Genomic DNA, 19,555 nt, shown 5'->3' with positions numbered 1-19,555 from the left:
TGCCTAGTTGGTTAGAATATGGGTTCTGAAGGACGCACGCATCGCATCCTTGTCCTGTTCATGCACAGTTAATAATTTTTTCCCCCATTTGACAAGTAAGCCTAGTTTTGCCTTTTCACTAGGCCTAATGTAATTTATTATAGCCTATTGCACAATGCCAGAATAAGCATAATATATAATTTATTAAAGTACTGTATATAGGATGGGTTAGGCTATTTCAATTCATTCAATTCCAACTAGACTACAAGTGACATTTTTCAAAAATGACTTTCTTGAATTGGATTTGAGAGAAACAGAATAAACCCGCACTGTAAAAAATATTGTGCCCCTTTTACTTAAAAAATTGCAGGTAACTATTTGCATCAGCTTTTTAAGTAAATCCAACAAGGAGGATCGTTTGTATAATATACTTTGCTTTTAGTGTATTACAAATTCAAATATATGAAGTGCAAACAACTGGATCTCAAAAATTCCTTTCATTCAACTTAATTTTATCAGGTTGTTGTTGACCTGCTTAAATCCTTCAAGTCCCAGAACTAATGTTATGAGTTTGATATACTTCATGTAATCAGTTAAAGAACTAATATTGTACGTTTAAATTGCTGAATTTACTCAGTATCATAATTGATATTCTATGTTTTATCTACAAATGTTTTTTGCTCAGTTACTTAGGTTAGTAGGTTAGTAAAATGTATTTAAATTGGGTTCCTACTACTCAAATATATACTCAAAAAGCTGATGCAAATAGTTCCCTCAATATACCTGGGATAATTTACAAAAAAATATTATTTCTATACAAGGGAATATGCAAAAAGAAACAACAATGTTCAACTTCAAACTTCCACACCTTTATTTGGAATTAAAATAAATGTTAAAATTTCTTCAAACTTTAATCTCAAATTGCCGCTTAAACCCTACTCCTTAGGCAATCATATTTTGTAATCTGTAATCATTCTGGGTATAACTCCACCTTGCCTCCGTAGTTACATCCAGATAGCTTGCACCTGACTACAAATCATTTTAGATCTTCACAACTGCATAAAGTTTAGGTGATAGTTTGTGATTAGCACTTTGACCTCACATCGTGTACATTTTGGCAAGACATTTCTGGTGGTCTGTGTGCTCCTTAACAACAAAGCAATATTTTAACAGAAATGTAAATTAACGATATGTCTTAATAGACTTTACACAAAGCACAATATGAACTTTAGCTCAAATACAACCTCATTCAAACTGTTTTAGATTAATGAAAACATGGGTTTTCAAAACATACATTGCACATATTGTTACACAATATATGCCAAATTGTCCCTTAAACCTGACTCCATATGCACTAGTGAAGCCCGTATGGACATTTTATTTTGACAGGTATAAGCATTCTAGGTATAACTCCACCTTGCCTCCTTAGGTAAAGTTACATCCAGACAGCTTGCACCTGACAAATCATCTCAGGTATCCACTAGTGCATGTGGAGTAAGTTTTAAAACAAAACTTTAAAAAAAAACAGGAATTGACAATGTCTCTTATGACTTCACCTGACAAAGAGCATCATATAAACTGTAGCACCTATACCACCTAGCAACTAGCTTTTCAGCGTACTGAGTAGGGTTTAGACCACAGTTTGTGAGTGGCCCTTTAAGAGTTCTCATAGATATATTTAGATATCTCTGAAAACAAGAAACTTCATCTTTAGAGCTTGGACCCGTGGGGAGGTCCTGAGATCATCAAGTTCCAAGAATACTTTTTGGAACACCTCAATGGTATATTTCAGTTCTTTGGGGTACCTTAGATTTCAGCCATAGATGAGGCCTATAAGCAACGTACATGACTGTGTAACTGTAACGGCTCTCGTTGGTGGTAGAAGTGGACCAAGGCGCATCGTGGTAAGTGTTCATGATACTTTATTTCACAAAAACACTTCAACAAAATACCAACGTAACAAAACGAAAGCGCACAGTTCTGTCAGGCTCAGATGCTAAACAGAAAACAACCTCCCACAAACTCAGGTGGAAAACAGGCTGCCTAAGTATGATTCCCAATCAGAGACAACGATAGACAGCTGCCTCTGATTGGGAACCACACTCGCCCAAAAACAAAGAAACAGAAAACATAGAATTTCACACCCATGTCACACCCTGATCTAACCAAACATAGAGAATAACAAGGATCTCTAAGGTCAGGGCGTGACAGTAACACAGGGAATACCAGCCAGGACCTCTGCTCTTTCGATGCAGATCCCATGCTCTATATTCTGGTGCAGATCCTTCACAATGAACACATTCATTACATGCTGAACGAGGTCCTCTCAGATCATGGTGTCGTCAGCATCATGAGTGAAAAAATTTGATTAACTAGATTAACTGTGCAACTTGAGAGGAGAGAGAGGGAAAGAAAGGAAGATACCTAATTTAGAGATAAATAAGGATACAAAAATAAAAACCTTTACCTTGTATTCTGTGTTAAGGTCTTCAACCCTCTCACTGAGGTATATGATCAGGCCACGGATCACACTGTCTCTTCTTTCCTGGATGGTGTTGCACTGTAATATGATAAACAAATAATTGCATTTAATACCGGCAAATAAATGCACAGTATAACCTATATACTATTGTGAAGGTGTTACTGTGCATACCCTGTACAGAACTTCAATGATTTTCTGCATGTCTGCCTTTACAGCACCTCCTTTTGACTTAAACAAGTCCAATAGTTTTGGTGTAAATTCATCTAGCTTCTGCATAAAGGTGGACTCAAGAGCAACAGTTGTAATTCTTCTGAACTCTTCCTTAATCTGAGAGAGAGAATTCTGAACAGATAAGGACAAAAGATGACCTGAGAGCCAGAATGCAATTGGGAAACCCCTCCCAAAGCACGTGCGAGTGAGAATGTTCAGACTAATCTTTAATACATATTTAATTGTAGATTAGAATATTAGGTCAAGACAACACAAAATATTTAAATCAATATACATATTTTTTTTTTTTACTTACATTGACTATTTTCATTCAGCTGTATTTTGTACCTGAGTGGGCTCAAACAGGGCTGGTCATCTTTCTTTGAAGTCCTTGACAGGAAGGGCCTGAACGACATCTTGTCTTTGATATGAGAAGGTCTTTGCCATTTTGGCACTCACAATGTTGTGGTTGTCACATATTTGTAGTCCTCCCAGTAGCTCCACTCAGTCTCTCTCCAGGGTCTCATCTGTTTCTCCAGCAGGGTGGGGTGGGAGGTCATTTACCTCCGCCGCCTTTGTTTTTTTTTTATGTTCTTGGCAACGGGCCTGTCCTCTGGTGACTTTCTCTTGACAGAGTTCACTTCCAGTTCTAGGCAACCAATTCCTCTCAGTTTTGATCTGTAATTGCCCATCTTGTACTTCAGGCAGGTTTGCCATCCGTACAGGCCTGAGAAGGACCCAGGGTCTTTAAGACATATGGGTACTTTTTTACCAAAGCTTCTGCAACCTGCCAAATTTGTAAACTTGACGGATAGGCTGTTAACTGGAAGATCCTTTCAGTTTTTCCAGGATGGCTGATTTCACAGACAGATTGTTGAGTAGTGTTCCATCCTTCACGTGTGCTTCATTAGCTGCTTCAAGAATGAGTACTGTATCATAAGCAAAGCGAGGAACTTATAACTCAGATGGCCACAGATGGCCACGGAAGAGGTACTTTCTGGAGAGGACAATATCAGGAGGGAGCCCCTCTCATCTGATGTCTCTGTGGAGCTGTTATTGAGTTGTTGTACATTTCAAGTAATAAGAGGTGGGGGGGGGGGGGGGGTCAAGGTCAACCACTTTGATGGTGTCTTTATCCTTTAGGTCTTCAGTATCAAGCAAAGAAAATAACTAATCTCCAAATTCACTGTCCATGTACTGTAGAACAAATTATTTTTTAAGCTGAAATGTCTCTTGCACCATTGTGCCAAGCTCAGCCACAGTAGCAGGGATTCCAGAAGGCAATGTTAGCTTACGGATATCAGAGCCCTCAAATAGGATCCGTAGCCTGGCAGACATTTCTGTTCGGTTGTAGCGATAGTGATCCTGTCAAGAAAAAAAAAGCATAAATGTTATCAAATCGGGATGATGTCAAACATGGGTATCCCTCGAAATCGATATCAAGTGCTGCTTACTAGATCTCATAATAATAAACGTGCAAAATCAAATCAAAGTTTATTTGTCACGTGCACCAAATATTCGTGAAATGCTTACTTACAGGCTCTAACCAATAGTGCAAAAAAGGTATTAGGTGAACAATGGGTAAGTAAAGAAATAAAACAACAGTAAAAAGTCATGCAGCACATCTGGTAGATAGCCAGACAGCACGTCAAAATGTTTCAGTTTTTCAGTCAAAGCACACTGCTTTTTCACACCATAGCAATGTATTAAGGTGGGACTTTCTAAAGCTGTGTGTATTTGTTCAGAATGTTGCTGCTTTGTTCTGGGTTGGAATGCCCCAGTTCTCACTTCTTTTATCTGGATCTCAGATAGCTCAGCCAAACAGAACCTGCAGACATGCGTTGCACTGAAACTTTCTACAAATCCACCAATAGAGTGGGCTCCAAGATTATCTGCGCCACGAAAAAACAGTTGCCCTTCAGTATCTTTCCCAGCACAGGAATAAAAAGTCCTTCCTCCTCCAATTGTGCAAGATCTTTTAAAAGTGGCTCTAGCACCTTCCCATATGTTTTAACATCAACAGCCTTGCAGAGAACAGCTAAGTAAATAGACTTGAGTGTGGACCTAAACTGTAATGGGACTTTTGCCAACACCCAATAGACTCCTGTGATTTTGTGCTTTCTGCGGGATGTTCCAAGGGGATTGCACACTTCAAAGTCATCAACATAGAGAAGATAGGGTTAATTCATCTCCTGATAAACAGTCCTTTTCTTTCAAATGTGTGCCATCATAAAAAGACTTCATATCAAGAAAAACTCGTAGGCCTACTTTTTAAAGCTTTCTCCTGAATGTCCTTTTTGCTCAATACTTGTAACAGTGACTGCAGAATAGGAACATACTGAAAGCTTCTTCCTTTCTTTGCATCAAGTATATATTCTAACGCCTTCACCACAGAAAAGCTTCCTCTTGTACGGTGTGGCGGGGGATCCATCCGGACTTAAAACTGTGCTCATGGGATTTGTCTCACAGACATCTTGAACCAAATCTGTGATGATGTAATTGTCAATAATGACTGGACCTGACACAGAGCACGATATGAACTGCAATTCCTCTACTACCTCATTGATACACTTGTTTGACACGTTGCAAATACTTTCCAATTTGAGGATTTTTTTTTTGCTCAATGTCATTTTGTAATTCTGGTTCTTCTAAAGTTTCCTCCTCTTCATGGACTTGTGTATTTGAAATGGTCAATATGTTTTTGTACGACTCCGGTTCTAAAGTCGCCCAGAGAACGCGGATTGTGTTTTCGACTCCTATGAGATGCAAAGGTACCATATACATCTCTTCTAAATCCGCACGTGTCAAATATGCAGAGGACAGTTTCGTGTTTCTTTAGATGGTTTCCAAGAAAGAAAAAATAAATAATAGGAACTGCAAGCAGAAACAGAAACTGCAAGCTCTACAAATTTCACATTTAAAAGAAAAGACCTCTCCTGGCCTTACTGACTTGTCAGTTGCATGTTGCATCAACAAATGTACCTTAAAGGAACCCCATGTTTTGAAGGAACAGGCGCAATCTGGGTGGAGGCAGGGCAGTGGTTGATTATGTCCATGCCTCAGTCTATAGTGCTTCAAAAGTTCTGTTTGTTTGAATGCAGAAAAACTGCATATCTTATATTGCATGTGCCGCCTGATCCCTACAGAATTAAGATAAAATCTATCATTTTTGTGTGTATATATAAGCTTAAAACATTATTACTAACACATCCCATATGCAATCTCATTCTAAAATAAGGAAGACACACATTGTCAATACCTGCCTGGGCGACAACGCATTGTATAAAACACTAATAGGGCCCTATGAAATACTTTTGCTTTTTTATTTTCCGAAATTCCGTGTTAACTTTTTGTTTCCCAACTTGTTCAATCCACTTGGTTGATTTAAAAATACAGTATATATGTAATACCTATTATTCACACTAATGTTGGGTTACTGTAATAAACATATCCTGCATATCCTGTCTGAGGGGTACTGTTTACATTTCTGGATTCCGTCTGAGTTTTCAGCATTGTGGAAATCATTGGGCCCGACAAGCCCTAATGTGAGCTACAATCAAAACACAGACATTTTAATATATTTACATACCATGTCAATGTATTCTGGAAAATATGGTCTGTCCAGTACTCAGGAATGTCTGAAAACGTGAATACCAATAATGTTACCTAAAGAAGAGGAGTTGTATTAAAATCTATGACAATGTCAGGAAAATAAAACTCGACTTCAGCTTTAGATAGCTAGCAGAAACATCACAATCCTAGCTGACTTGGAGAGCTGCTTGTTATCTATATTACTAGCCAGCCCAGTTATTTCATTTAGCCAGTGTGGCTGTTAGATTATTGACTAGATAACTACTGCCTGCACAAGGTCAACGTTTGCAGTGCTGCCTTGAGCATGTTGTGAATACGTGAACAACGAGGTTTCTGCGAGGACAGGTGTAGCTAGATGGCTAGGTGGAGCTAGATACGTATTGTTTGTTCCTGTCTCTGCCTGGCTAGCTTGCCTAGCAGGCAAATATTCAATTGCAAGGGCACCATGTGTTCCGTTCTACTGTAATGTTTGCTGATGATGCATTTTTTGGTAAGCTAGGTAGGTAATATGTTACATAGCTATTTTGGTTAATATAAAACTTACACAAAAATGGCAAAGGTTAGAAACAGCGCAAAGGCAAGTAAATGCACTGCTAACTTACTAGCATGCCCACCACCAGCTAACTATAGAGACATCACGGCCGTTATCTAGCCTCTCTAGGTTATGTGGGACGAAATCGTCCCACCTACTCAACAGCCAGTGGAATCCCGTGGCGCGTTATTCAAATACCTTAGAAATGCTATTACTTCAATTTCTCAAACATTTGACTATTTTACACCATTTTAAAGACAAGACTCTCGTTAATCTAACCACACTGTCCGATTTCAAAAAGGCTTTACAACGAAAGCAAAACATTAGATTATGTCAGCAGAGTACCCAGCCAGAAATAATCAGACACCCATTTTTCAAGCTAGCATATAATGTCACATAAACCCAAACCACAGCTAAATGCAGCACTAACCTTTGATGATCTTAATCAGATGACACCCCTAGGACAGTATGTTATACAATACATGCATGTTTTGTTCAATGAAGTTCATATTTATATCAAAAACCAGCTTTTTACATTAGCATGTGACGTTCAGAACTAGCATTCCCACCGAACACTTCCGGTGAATTTACTAAATTACTCACGATAAACGTTCACAAAAAACATAACAATTATTTTAAGAATTATAGATACAGAACTCCTTTATGCAATCGCTATGTCCGATATTAAAATAGCTTTCGGCAAAAGCACATTTTGCAATATTCTGAGTAGATAGCCCAGCCATCACGGGCTAGCTAATTTGACACCCACCAAGTTTGGCCCTCACCAAACTCCGATTTACTATTAGAAAAATCTGATTACCTTTGCTGTTCTTCGTCAGAATGCACTCCCAGGGCTTCTACTTCAATAACAAATGTTGGTTTGGTTCAAAATAATCCATAGTTATGTTCAAATATCCTCTGTTTTGTTCGTGCGTTCAAGACACTATCCGAAGGGTGACGCGCCCGACGCGTTTCGTGACAAAAGAATTCTAAATATTCCATTACCGTACTTCGAAGCATGTCAACCGCTGTTTAAAATCTATTTTTTTGCGATTTTTCTCGTAAAAAGGGATAATATTCCGACCGGGAAACCCTGTTTACGTTCAAAGACAGAGAAAATAAAAACATGGTGTCGCCTCGTGCACGCGCCTCAGTCTCATTGTCCTCTGATCGACCACTATCCAAATGCGCTAATGTTTTTCAGCCAGGGGCTCCAAAGACATCATTCACCGGTTTGCCGCCTTCTGAGAGCCTATGGGAGCCATAGGAAGTGTCACGTTACAGCAGAGATCCTCAGTTTTCAATAAAGAGAGTGTAGAAGCCCAAGAAATGTTCAGACAGGCCACTTCCTGTAAGGAATCTTCTCAGGTTTTTGCCTGCCATATGAGTTCTGTTATACTCACAGACACCATTCAAACAGTTTTAGAAACTTTAGGGTGTTTTCTATCCAAAGCCAATAATTATATGCATATTCTAGTTTCTGGGCAGTAGTAATAACCAGATTAAATCGGGTACGTTTTTTATCCGGCCGTGCAAATACTGCCCCCTATCCCCAACAGGCTAGCTAGCTTATCAACGTGCAAATATAACATGCTATGGCAATATAGCTAGCTAAAGGCTTTTCGTACTTGGAAGAATATTATCTAACGTTTTCCACAAATATTTTCGAAATTGTCGAAAATATATGTAGAGAGATCCAAACTACATTCCAAGTTATAATTGGATCCTTACCTGCCGCATGGCCATTCCAGAGGAGTAAGATCAAGACAAAGTCCATTGAAATGTTCCAAGCACAATTGACATTCAGAACTGGATTTAGCATGTCAGTCCAACATAATAATGATACTTTGAATAACATTTTTAAGTTGTTGGTTGTTACTTAGAAATATTAGTTCTAATTTAGCAGCATATTACCTTGGATTTTTATTTACAAATGCCAGTCTTTTTCAACACATATAAATTAAGCATTATATTCCAAAATGTAAGTAAAACCAAAAACCTATTATTTTAAGTAAAAATCATAGATTTTTTTTGCAATATTTACTAAGCCGGTGGGTCATTTTTTACAGTGCGCGCACGGCTCTTGCTAGTATCACTGCGCTTTATTAAGCTTTACGTATCGGCCTGAAATCCTTGTCAGAGCTTTTGTGAGCTTTTAATTGTCACCGTTATGTAGACATTTCTCCACACATAACCGTTCAATGCATCGAATGGGGTTGGAGTCGAGGGAAAATAACCATGTGTTACCAAATATAACAATGTGCATTTCATAAGTATTCTAATAAAGTGTGTACATGAAACGTTATTAAGCACCTCTGTAAAACCACAATAAGGACATCAATCAAGCAAGTTTTCTTAAATCATTCAGTGTAACGTTGATGTGGCAACTCTCTTATTCTCTGCCATTGCACATTCTAATTTGTACATAGGTCACAGCTATTGTAGCACAACTCATGAGCCACATCCTGCACTGCTCACACCTAATCTAGTCCCCACCTGTGACTGAAAACAGGGGGAGAGATGCCAGTTGAAAAGCTCTCTCTTAAAAACCAAGTTAGCTATCTAGCTATATGACATACAATGCTGTGGAAACTAGCTAAAGGGCTATAAAGTATCATTAACTGTAAAGCTATCAGTCACTAGTGGAAACATTTACAACTGAAATTAAATTACGTTATCTTTTTAATGTATTTTACCTCAGACGATTTGGTACTAAGGTTTCTAGCTAGCACTCCTAGCAAGCTGGCTAGCATTTACCACTTGTGAAGTTACTAGCTGGCAAGTTAGCATAAACTAGCGCTAACTGGGCTAGTCATTGTCTAAATGACAGCTAGAAACACATTCATAACCATAAAGCTCCTAGGGGCCAGTTACCCCATAGTGGGGGGGGGGCGAGTTGCCCCCAACAAACTCATCCAACATATTACTACTTTACTCAAAAATTATCTACATTTTTTTCTCTAAACAAGTGGATTATTTCTCTTAAGGCTTTCCTACTTGTATATTTAAAAAACAATTATAGATCTAACTTCATTGGAATATATCTATAACAAAAAAATAAAAACTTACCACAAAATCGTTTTGTTTAAATATCTCCAAAAGTTATTTTTGTTGAGCACCAGGGAAAGTGTTGGGGAAATAATTTGCTAAAATCTAGTTACCCCCTAGTACCCTACCATGTGATTTTGTTTTTTACAACATTAGACATTTTCATGATAAAAAAAAAATCTAAATGATTGATTTGACAAAATCCCAGGTGGAGACAAAAATATATTGTTGTCCACTTTTATGGGTTCCCTATGTACAGAACTGGCAACTCTTTGTTTCTGCTGAATGTAAAACAATGTGTACCTAGCTGTTCAATAGTACACTCTTGAACCAATAAATGGCTTTGTATACAAATAACACACACACACATGCACATTATATGATTGTGAACAACGATGTGTGTTCTGCAGGGCTGGTGTCCCCCATCAGAAAGAAGTCGACACACACAGGAAACACTGAAGCGGAGAGAATAGAATAACACACAGACACACAGAGAGAGAGAGAGAGAGAGCGAAAGAGAGAGAATAGCTAACCTACCCTCACTAGGAGGAAGTAGGAGTAATCTGAAGGTGAGAGACAGGAGACAGCAGCTTAATAAAGTCAGTATAAACAAATTGAGGACAGCAGTTCATCATGACAAGTCTTCGAAGAGTGTTCTTTAGCCTCTCTGGTGAGTTCATCATCATATCTACAGAACATAACATAAAGCTTATTTGAAGAACACTGGACGTTGTCGCAGTTGCTAAGCAGCTAGTAACTAAAGGGCATATCTGTGTCTGATGTGAACTTGTTGTCTCTCTCCAGCTGCTCTGTGGAGTGTATCTATTGCAGATGGGATCGTAGTATCAGGATATGAGGGAGGAGAAGCAGAGATCAGTTGCTCCTATGGCCATGGGTATGAGAATTACAATAAGTACCTCTGTAATAGGCACTGTGACAACTCAGATATTGTCATTGAAACTCAATTGAGAGTTCACCACACTAAGAAAGGCAGCTTTTCTCTGCATGATGATATAAAGAGAAGAGTCTTCACTGTGAATGTCACTAAACTGACCCTACAGCATGCTGGGATATACTGGTGCGCGGTGAGCAGATATGGGAAAGACATCTATACAGAAGTCAGACTGCAAGTTGTCAAAGGTAAGTTTCCTTTTTTATACATGTATTTTTTTCATAATTTTACACGAACATCAACACAAAAATGACACAGGCACATTTAACAATTTCAAAGAAACTCTAAAGACAGTTAGATACAGATGGCGTTGACTAAACTGATGACAATTTACTAACGTTTCCTGTGTATTTGTATATAATGTATCTAAAATCGCTTTGTCCAGCTCATCCCTTACAGAATGATTTCACATGAAATTTCCACGTTTTGCACGTAACATTTTATTTCACGTGAAATTTCACATGTGAAACCATGTGGTTTTGGAATGCTTCACATGTGATGATATTTCACATGTGAATATTTTTCACATGAGATTTTACAGATGATGCCCTGGAAACAGAAATGACTCATTTACATTACATTACATTTAAGTCATTTAGCAGACGCTCTTATCCAGAGCGACTTACAAAATGGTGCATTCACCTTATGATATCCAGTGGAACAACCACTTTACAATAGTGCATCTAAATATTTTAAGGGGGGGGTTAGAAGGATTACTTTATCCTATCCTAGGTATTCCTTAAAGAGGTGGGGTTTCAGGTGTCTCCGGAAGGTGGTGATTGACTCCGCTGTCCTGGCGTCGTGAGGGAGCTTGTTCCACCATTGGGGTGCCAGAGCAGCGAACAGTTTTGACTGGGCTGAGCGGGAACTGTGCTTCGTCAGAGGTAGGGGGGCCAGCAGGCCAGTGGTGGATGAACGCAGTGCCCTTGTTTGGGTGTAGGGCCTGATCAGAGCCTGAAGGTATGGAGGTGCCGTTCCCTTCACAGCTCCGTAGGCAATCACCATGGTCTTGTAGCGGATGCGAGCTTCAACTGGAAGCCAGTGGAGAGAGCGGAGGAGCGGGGTGACGTGAGATAACTTGGGAAGGTTGAACACCAGACGGGCTGCGGCGTTCTGGATGAGTTGTAGGGGTTTAATGGCACAGGCAGGGAGCCCAGCCAACAGCGAGTTGCAGTAATCTAGACGGGAGATGACAAGTGCCTGGATTAGGACCTGCGCCGCTTCCTGTGTGAGGCAGGGTCATACTCTGCGAATGTTGTAGAGCATGAACCTACAGGATCGGGTCACCGCCTTGATGTTAGTGGAGAACGACAGGGTGTTGTCCAGGATCACGCCAAGGTTCTTAGCACTCTGGGAGGAGGACACAAGGGAGTTGTCAACCGTGATGGCGAGATCATGGAACGGGCAGTCCTTCCCCGGGAGGAAGAGCAGCTCCGTCTTGCCGAGGTTCAGCTTGAGCTGGTGATCCGTCATCCACACTGATATGTCTGACAGACATGCAGAGATGCGATTCGCCGCCTGGTTATCAGACTCGTTAGGATGTCCCCAGAACATCACAAAATAATCGCAGTGTTTTCAATGTACATATTTGACATACATGATTACATTGTGTATGTTATTTATTCAGTAATTATTATTCAACATGTCCTCACCTGGGATTTAAACCCACAACCTCTTGGTTCACGGCATTCCGATCTTCCTGCAACGCCACCATGTTTGTGTCAATGACTGATTTTACCTGTATTCCTAGCCTTTGGACTTCAGCTTTGCACAATACACTCAAGAAAAACTATTGTTTTTATCATAGTAATTCAGGAGTAACATTCAGGAGTAAATTACCAATCTGGCCCTCCTACCATCACGGTCACCTAATCATCCCCAGCTTACAATTGGCTCATTCACCCCCTCTTATCCCCTGTAACTATTCCCCAGGTCGTTGCTGTAAATGAGAATGTGTTCTCAGTCAACTTACCTGGTAAAATAAGGGTTAAATAAAATGTTAAACATTTGAAATTTGCAGTTCCACATGCAAGAAACATTCACATGTGTAGTTTCATGTTATCTTTACATGTTGTCACATGTTATCAAATTAACTTCACATAAGATTACATGTGAGACGTGATTACGTGAAATTCATGTGGTTTTTCCTGTCATGAATTTGCCCTTTGTGTAATAATGTCTTGGACGAAATGGAATTGAACTGAAATTTGTATCTCATTTGATTGGCAGACTGGTGCTGTGACAACCATGCCCTCGTCCAGGGCAACAGCCAAGCTTCTGTGTCAATAAGCTGCCCCTACAAGCCTCAGCACAAGGAGAGTCAGAAGTACTTCTGCATAGGGACCCGACCCTCAACATGTCTACAACAGGCTACAGTCACATCCAACCACAACACTGGGAGGTTCTCTCTCCATGACAACAATGCAGATGGAGTGTTCACCGTGACAATCACTGATCTGACCCAAGAGGATTCTGGGATGTATATGTGTGGCGTCCATGTCGATCGAGGTTTGGATGTCTACTCTGTGGTTCATCTAGAGGTCAAAGGTGAAAAGTTTTTTCTCTAACCTTTCAGTCATGTGACCCTCACCCCTACCTGTACTCAAAGATGATCTATAATATTTGACAAGATAGTTTAGTGACAGCTCTAACAATGGAAACACATGTCCTCAAAGATTGAAGGCAGGCGGGAGGAGGCGAGAATTCGGTGGGACCATTCTAGCCAATGAGAGAGCAGATCCCCGTGTGAACAACTGGATCAACTCTGATATAAAGTCTGTTAGTTTGTTTCCGATATAAAGTCCACTTATATCAGCACAACAACCTTACCATTACAAAACTTATATTCTATCAAATAAGCCTCACATAGCAAATTTGAAATAAAAAAATATGTTAACCAAATTCGACACTCATTGACTTCCGTACAAAAATTCTTATTTTTGTGGACGTATTTTAGGCGGAATATTTTTATTTATTTTACCAGGCAAGTCAGTTAAGAACATTTCGCATTTACATTGACAGCCTACTGGGGAACAGTGCCTTGTTCAAGGGCAGAATGACAGATTTGTACCTTGTCAGCTCGGGGATTCAATCCAGCAACCTTTCGGTTACTTGCCCAATGCTCTAACCACTAGGCTAACTGTAAACCCTCTCACTTCGCTTATTCCTCTCTGCTGTACCCACTACCTGTTTCATAGCATGAGAATGTGTAGCTCTTAAAGGTTTGATTTGATTTAGATTTGAAGGTACTGTATATTTTATCCAAAAATCTAATCTAATCTGGAATTTTATGCTATATGTATTAGAGAGAAATCTGCATGTATCAATATCAAATGACTGGGATAGATTATCTAAACTACCCCTTTAATTAACTACACTGAACAAAAATATAAACACAACATCTAAAGTGTGGGTCCCATGTTTCATGATCTGAAATAAACGATCCCAGAAATTTCCCATACGCACAAATAGTTTATTTCTCACAAATGATGCACACAAATCAAAGTTTATTTGTCACGTGCGCCGAATACAACAGGTGTAGACCTTACAGTGAAATGCTTATTTACAGGCTCTAACCAACAGTGCAAAAAAGGTATTAGGTGAACAATAGGTAAGTAAAGAAATAAAAACAACAGTAAAAAGACAGTGAAAAATCACAGTAACGAGGCTATATACAGTAGCGAGGCTATAACAGTAGCGTGGCTATATACAGATACCGGTTAGTCGGGCTGATTGAGGTAGTATGTACATGTAGATATGGTTAAAGTGACTATGCATATATGATAAACAGAGAGTAGCAGTAGCGTAAAGAGGGGTTGGCGGGTGGTGGGTGGCGGGATACAATGCAGATAACCCGGTTAGCCAATGTGCGGGGGTACTGGTTGGTCGGGCCAATTGAGGTAGTATGTACATGAATGTATAGTTAAAGTGACTATGCATATATGATAAACAGAGAGTAGCAGCAGCGTAAAAGAGGGGTGGGGAGTCTTATGTCTTGGGGGTAAAAACTTTTGAGAAGCCTTTTTGTCCTAGACTTGGCACTCCGGTACCGCTTGCCATACGGTAGTAGAGAGAACAGTCTATGACTGGGGTGGCTGGGTTCTTTGACAATTTTTAGGGCCTTCCTCTGACACCGCCTGGTGTAGAGGTCCTGAATGGCAGGCAGCTTAACCCCAGTGATGTACTGGGCCGTACGCACTACCCTCTGTAGCGCCTTGTGGTCGGAGGCCGAGCAGTCAGGATGCTCTCGATGTTGCAGCTGTAGAACCTTTTGAGGATCTGAGGACCCATGCAAAATCTTTTTAGTTTCCTGAGGGGGAATAGGCTTTGTCGTGCCCTCTTCACAACTGTCTTGATGTGTTTGGACCATTCTAGTTTGTTGGTGATGTGGACACCAAGGAACTTGAAGCTCTCAACCTGCTCCACTGCAGCCCCGTCGATGAAAATGGGGGCGTGCTCGGTCCTCTTTTTCCTGTAGTCCACAATCATCTCCTTAGTCTTGGTTACATTGAGGGTTAGGTTGTTATTCTGGCACCACCCGGCCAGGTCTCTGACCTCCTCTCTATAGGCTGTCTCGTCGTTGTCTGTGATCAGGCCTACCACTGTTTTGTCGTCTGCAAACTTAATGATGGTGTTGGAGTCGTGCCTGGCCACGCAGACGTGGCTGAACAGGGAGTACAGGAGGGGACTGAGCACACACCCCTGAGGGGCTCCAGTGTTGAGGATCAGCGTGGCAGATGTGTTGCTACCTAACCTCACCACCTGGTGGCAGCCCGTCAGGAAGTCCAGGATCCAGTTGCAGAGGGAGGTGTTTAGTCCCAGGATCCTTAGCTTAGTGATGAGCTTTGAGGGTACTATGGTATTGAACGCTGAGCTGTAGTCAATGAATAGCATTCTCACGTAGGTGTTCCTTTTGTCCAGGTGGGAAAGGGCAGTATGGAGTGCAATAGAGATTGTATCATCTGTGAATCTGTTTGAGTGGTATACAAATTGGAGTGGGTCTAGGGTTTCTGGGATAATGGTGTTGATGTGAGCCATTACCAGCCTTTCAAAGCACTTCATGGCTACAGACGGGAGTGCTACGGGTCTGTAGTCATTTAGGCAGGTTGCCTAACATCCCTGTTAGTGAGCATTTCTCATTTGCCAAGATAATTCATCCACCTGACAGATGTGGCATATCAAGAAGCTGATTAAACAGCATGATCATTACACAGGTGCACCTTGTGCTGGGGACAATAAATGGTCACTCTAAAATGTGCAGTTTTTTCACACAACACAATGCCACAGAGGTTTTGAGGGAGTGTGCAATTGCCATGCTGACTGAAGGAATGTCCACCTTAGCTGTTGCCAGAGAATTTAATATTAATTTCTCTACCATAAGCTGCCTCCAACGTCATTTTAGAGAATTTGGCAATTCGTTCAACAGGCCTAACAACCGTAGACCATGTGTAACCACGCCAGCCCAGGACCTCCACATCCGTCTTTTTCACCTGCTCGATCGTCTGACACCAGCCACCCGGACAGCTGATGAAACTGTGGGTTCGCACAACCAAAGAATTTCTGCACAAACTGTCAGAAATGTGTTTGTCATCCTCACCTGTGTCTTGACCTGATTGCAGTTCTGCGTCAAAACCGACTTCACTGGGCAAATGCTCACCTTCGAGGGCCACAGATGGCAGACAGCGTGTATGGAGTCGTGTGGGTGATCGGTTTGTTGATATTAATGTTGTGAACAGAGTGCCCCATGGTGGCTCTGGGGTTATGGTATGGGCAGGTATAAGCTATGGACAACAAACACAATTACATTTTATCAATGGCAATTTGAATGCACAGAGTTACCGTGACGAGATCCTGAGGCCCATTGTCGTGCCATTCATCCGCCGCCATCACCTCATGTTTTTGCATGATGATAGACGGTCCCATGTAGTTAGGATCTGTACACAATTCCTGGAAGCTGAAAATGTCCTGCATACTCACCAGACATGTCCCCCATTGAGCATGTTTGTATGCTCTGGGTTGACGTGTATGACAGTGTGTTCCAGCAACTGTGGGACAACATGCCACAACCAACAGTCAATGATCAATTCTGGGAAGGAGATGTCGTGCTGCATGAATTGTGGCCACACCAGATACTGACTGGTTTTCTGATCCACGCCCCTACCTTTTTTTTAAGCTATCTGTGACCAACAGATTCATATCTGTATTCCCAGTCATGTGAAATTCATAGATTAGGGCCTAATTAATTTATTTCAATTGACTGATTTTCTTATATGAACTGTAACTCAGTAAAACCTTTGAAATTGTTGCGTGTTGCATTTCTATTTTTGTTCAGTGTGGAATGTTTCACTAGCCATGTATGTACTCCACGGGAGGTTGGTGGCACCTTAGTTGGGGAGGACGGGCTCGTGGTAATGACTGGAGCAGATTAATTGGAAGGGTATCAAATACATGGTTTCCATGTGCTTGAAGCTCCGTTCCAGACATTATTATGAGCCGTCCTCCCCTCAGCAGCCTCCACTGATGTACTCATATTGACTGAATTCATATTAGATATTTTCTGATCTCATTCTGATTTATCCAACAGAAACAACAACGCCTCTGTCTCCATCTCCGATGACCCTTGTCACCACCGTGACCTCAGTGACCTCTACATCATCATTATCATCATCATCATCACTAATGCCCCCGTCATCAGCAGGCTTCACCAACAGTACAGTAACACTGCATCATTCAGACACTATTCCATTAGAACACTAGTGGTTATAATTTGTGTTGTGTTACCTGTTAATTGATGGTTGCTGTGCTTGTTGGTTCCCTGTGTTCTAGGGACCTATGTGTTTATTGCGTTCACTGTGATGACTTTTTCTGTGAGTCTGTCTGTGTTGATGTTGGCACTCATCATAATATACAGATGCAAAAGGATCCAGGGTGAGTAACAATCTCTCTTTCTCTTTCTCGTTCTCTTTTTTTATCTCTCTCTTCTCTCTCTCTCTGTCTCTCTCTTTTCTCTCTCTCTCTCTCTCTCTCTCTGTCTCTATTTCTCTTTTCTCTCTGTCCTTCTCTGTCCTGCTCTGTCTTTTCTCTCACTCTCTTTTCTCTCTCTCTCTCTCTTTCTCTCTCTTTTCTCTCTGTTTCTCTCTCTCTCTTTTCTCTCTCTCTCTTCTCGCTCTCTCTGTCTCTTTCCCCTGCTCTCTCTCTCTCTTTTTTCTCTGTCTCTCTCTCCCCTGCTCTCTCTCTCTCTCTCTCTGAGTGTATATGACATGTTATGTGTTCCACAGGGTCTGCAGAACCACACAGAGAAACAGGGCTGTTTGAGTCGGTGTATGAGGTGAGGGCCTTTTCTCTACTCTGTCCACTCTGTACATGCTGCTCTGTCCACTACTTTGATCTGATTACTATCTGCTCCAAAGGCTGACACACTAACCACAGTCCCTGGATTCAGTCTTTTGAGTAGATATGCCCATGTGACTTTGTTTCCCCTTTCCCTCTCCTTAGGATGTTTATGAGAATACAGAAGCTGTGTGTGTGAATGTGAAACTGGCTTCCTGTAAGAACCAGTACTCCTCCCAACCTCATGATGATGATGATGTTGATGATGATGATGACGACGCCCAACAGGAGTCTGTCTATCAAGACATCACACCTTATGACAACATCTATCACAGCCTCAATATCACAACCACAGACAGACACTGAGTGTGCTAAGTGATGATGCAGTGGCATATGAGTTCCAGAGGGGGATGCTGTTTTTTTGTCAAAAAATAAGAGGAACGGCTGCTCATCTGAGCATAATATAAGACAGGCTGATTGGACATTGAATGTGTGTGATCAGTGAGAACTGACAATTTAACAAGTGGCACAGGGGCAGACTGGCCATTTGACATTTCTGGCAAATTCCAGATGGCCTGGTCCATTTTTTGCCTTGTGGGCCTGTCATTATCTGGCTAATAATGAGGTCCTCAAGGAAGAAAATGGGCCGGTGGGTTAGAAATGCCAGATCCGATTCTGGTCTCAGTCTGCCCCTCATGCACACACTTTGAACAATTACATGTATTCTGAATGAAACTTACTGAATGCCAATATTGTGTAGTATACCTTGATTAACGGTGAAAGACAGTCATTTTTGACCTGTATAGGTGTCTGGCCTACTAATTTACTTCAGAGATAATGTGTTCGCTTTTTAGGATGATATTGTTAAAAATGCTTGTGAAAGAATAACATACATTTTAAAAAGAAAATTGCAAGACTGGATGCATTTTTTTATACTAAAAGGAGGCGAGTTTTGTTCAGGAGCAGGGTAAGAGCCATATACCGTATATGGTAGGACGAGGGAAACACATTGAACTGTAGATGGCAGCAATGCGCCTGGTTTAACCTGCTGGTTTCCTTTTTTTTCCCGAAGAAGGATCGAAACGTCATTTCCTTATTTAGGATGAAGAACCAGAGATACTTTTGAGGAGATGGGAAATTCTATTGAAATCATTTTCCCGCGCGGTGCATTTTGGGCGATATCACTCCTTCACGGGCGCTAGTTCAAAAAAGCACGAATTAGCATGAATTGCGTGAGCAACAGGTACAAGATTACAAATATTTTTCGAGATATGAGATAATTAACTTGTTCTCTATAATATCGTGTAGCTTTGAAATTACGTTATTTTGAGGGAAATAGGCAAGTTTCTCGACTCATACCCTGACTTTTAGAAGGGATTGCTTGACGACTGGCATAGCAACTGCGTGACGCAGTAGAACAACCTGAACGCGA

At 40.9% G+C, this 19,555-nt stretch overlaps 1 protein-coding gene across 1 annotated transcript; it reads left to right on the top strand.

The window, feature by feature from the left end:
- Positions 1-10,260: 10,260 nt before the first annotated feature.
- LOC106579606 (polymeric immunoglobulin receptor) lies at positions 10,261-19,465 on the top strand. Its single transcript, XM_014159681.2, has 7 exons — positions 10,261-10,512; positions 10,647-10,982; positions 13,024-13,341; positions 17,378-17,503; positions 17,620-17,721; positions 18,072-18,121; positions 18,289-19,465. The coding sequence occupies exons 1-7, from the start codon at positions 10,476-10,478 to the stop codon at positions 18,487-18,489; spliced, it is 1,170 nt and encodes a 389-aa protein (XP_014015156.1). The 5' UTR covers positions 10,261-10,475; the 3' UTR covers positions 18,490-19,465.
- The last annotated feature ends 90 nt before the right edge of the window (positions 19,466-19,555 follow it).

Source organism: Salmo salar, chromosome ssa19 (assembly GCF_905237065.1).
Source record: "Salmo salar chromosome ssa19, Ssal_v3.1, whole genome shotgun sequence".
NCBI classification, from domain to species: Eukaryota; Metazoa; Chordata; class Actinopteri; order Salmoniformes; family Salmonidae; genus Salmo; species Salmo salar.
This window is presented reverse-complemented; position numbering and strand designations above follow the sequence as displayed.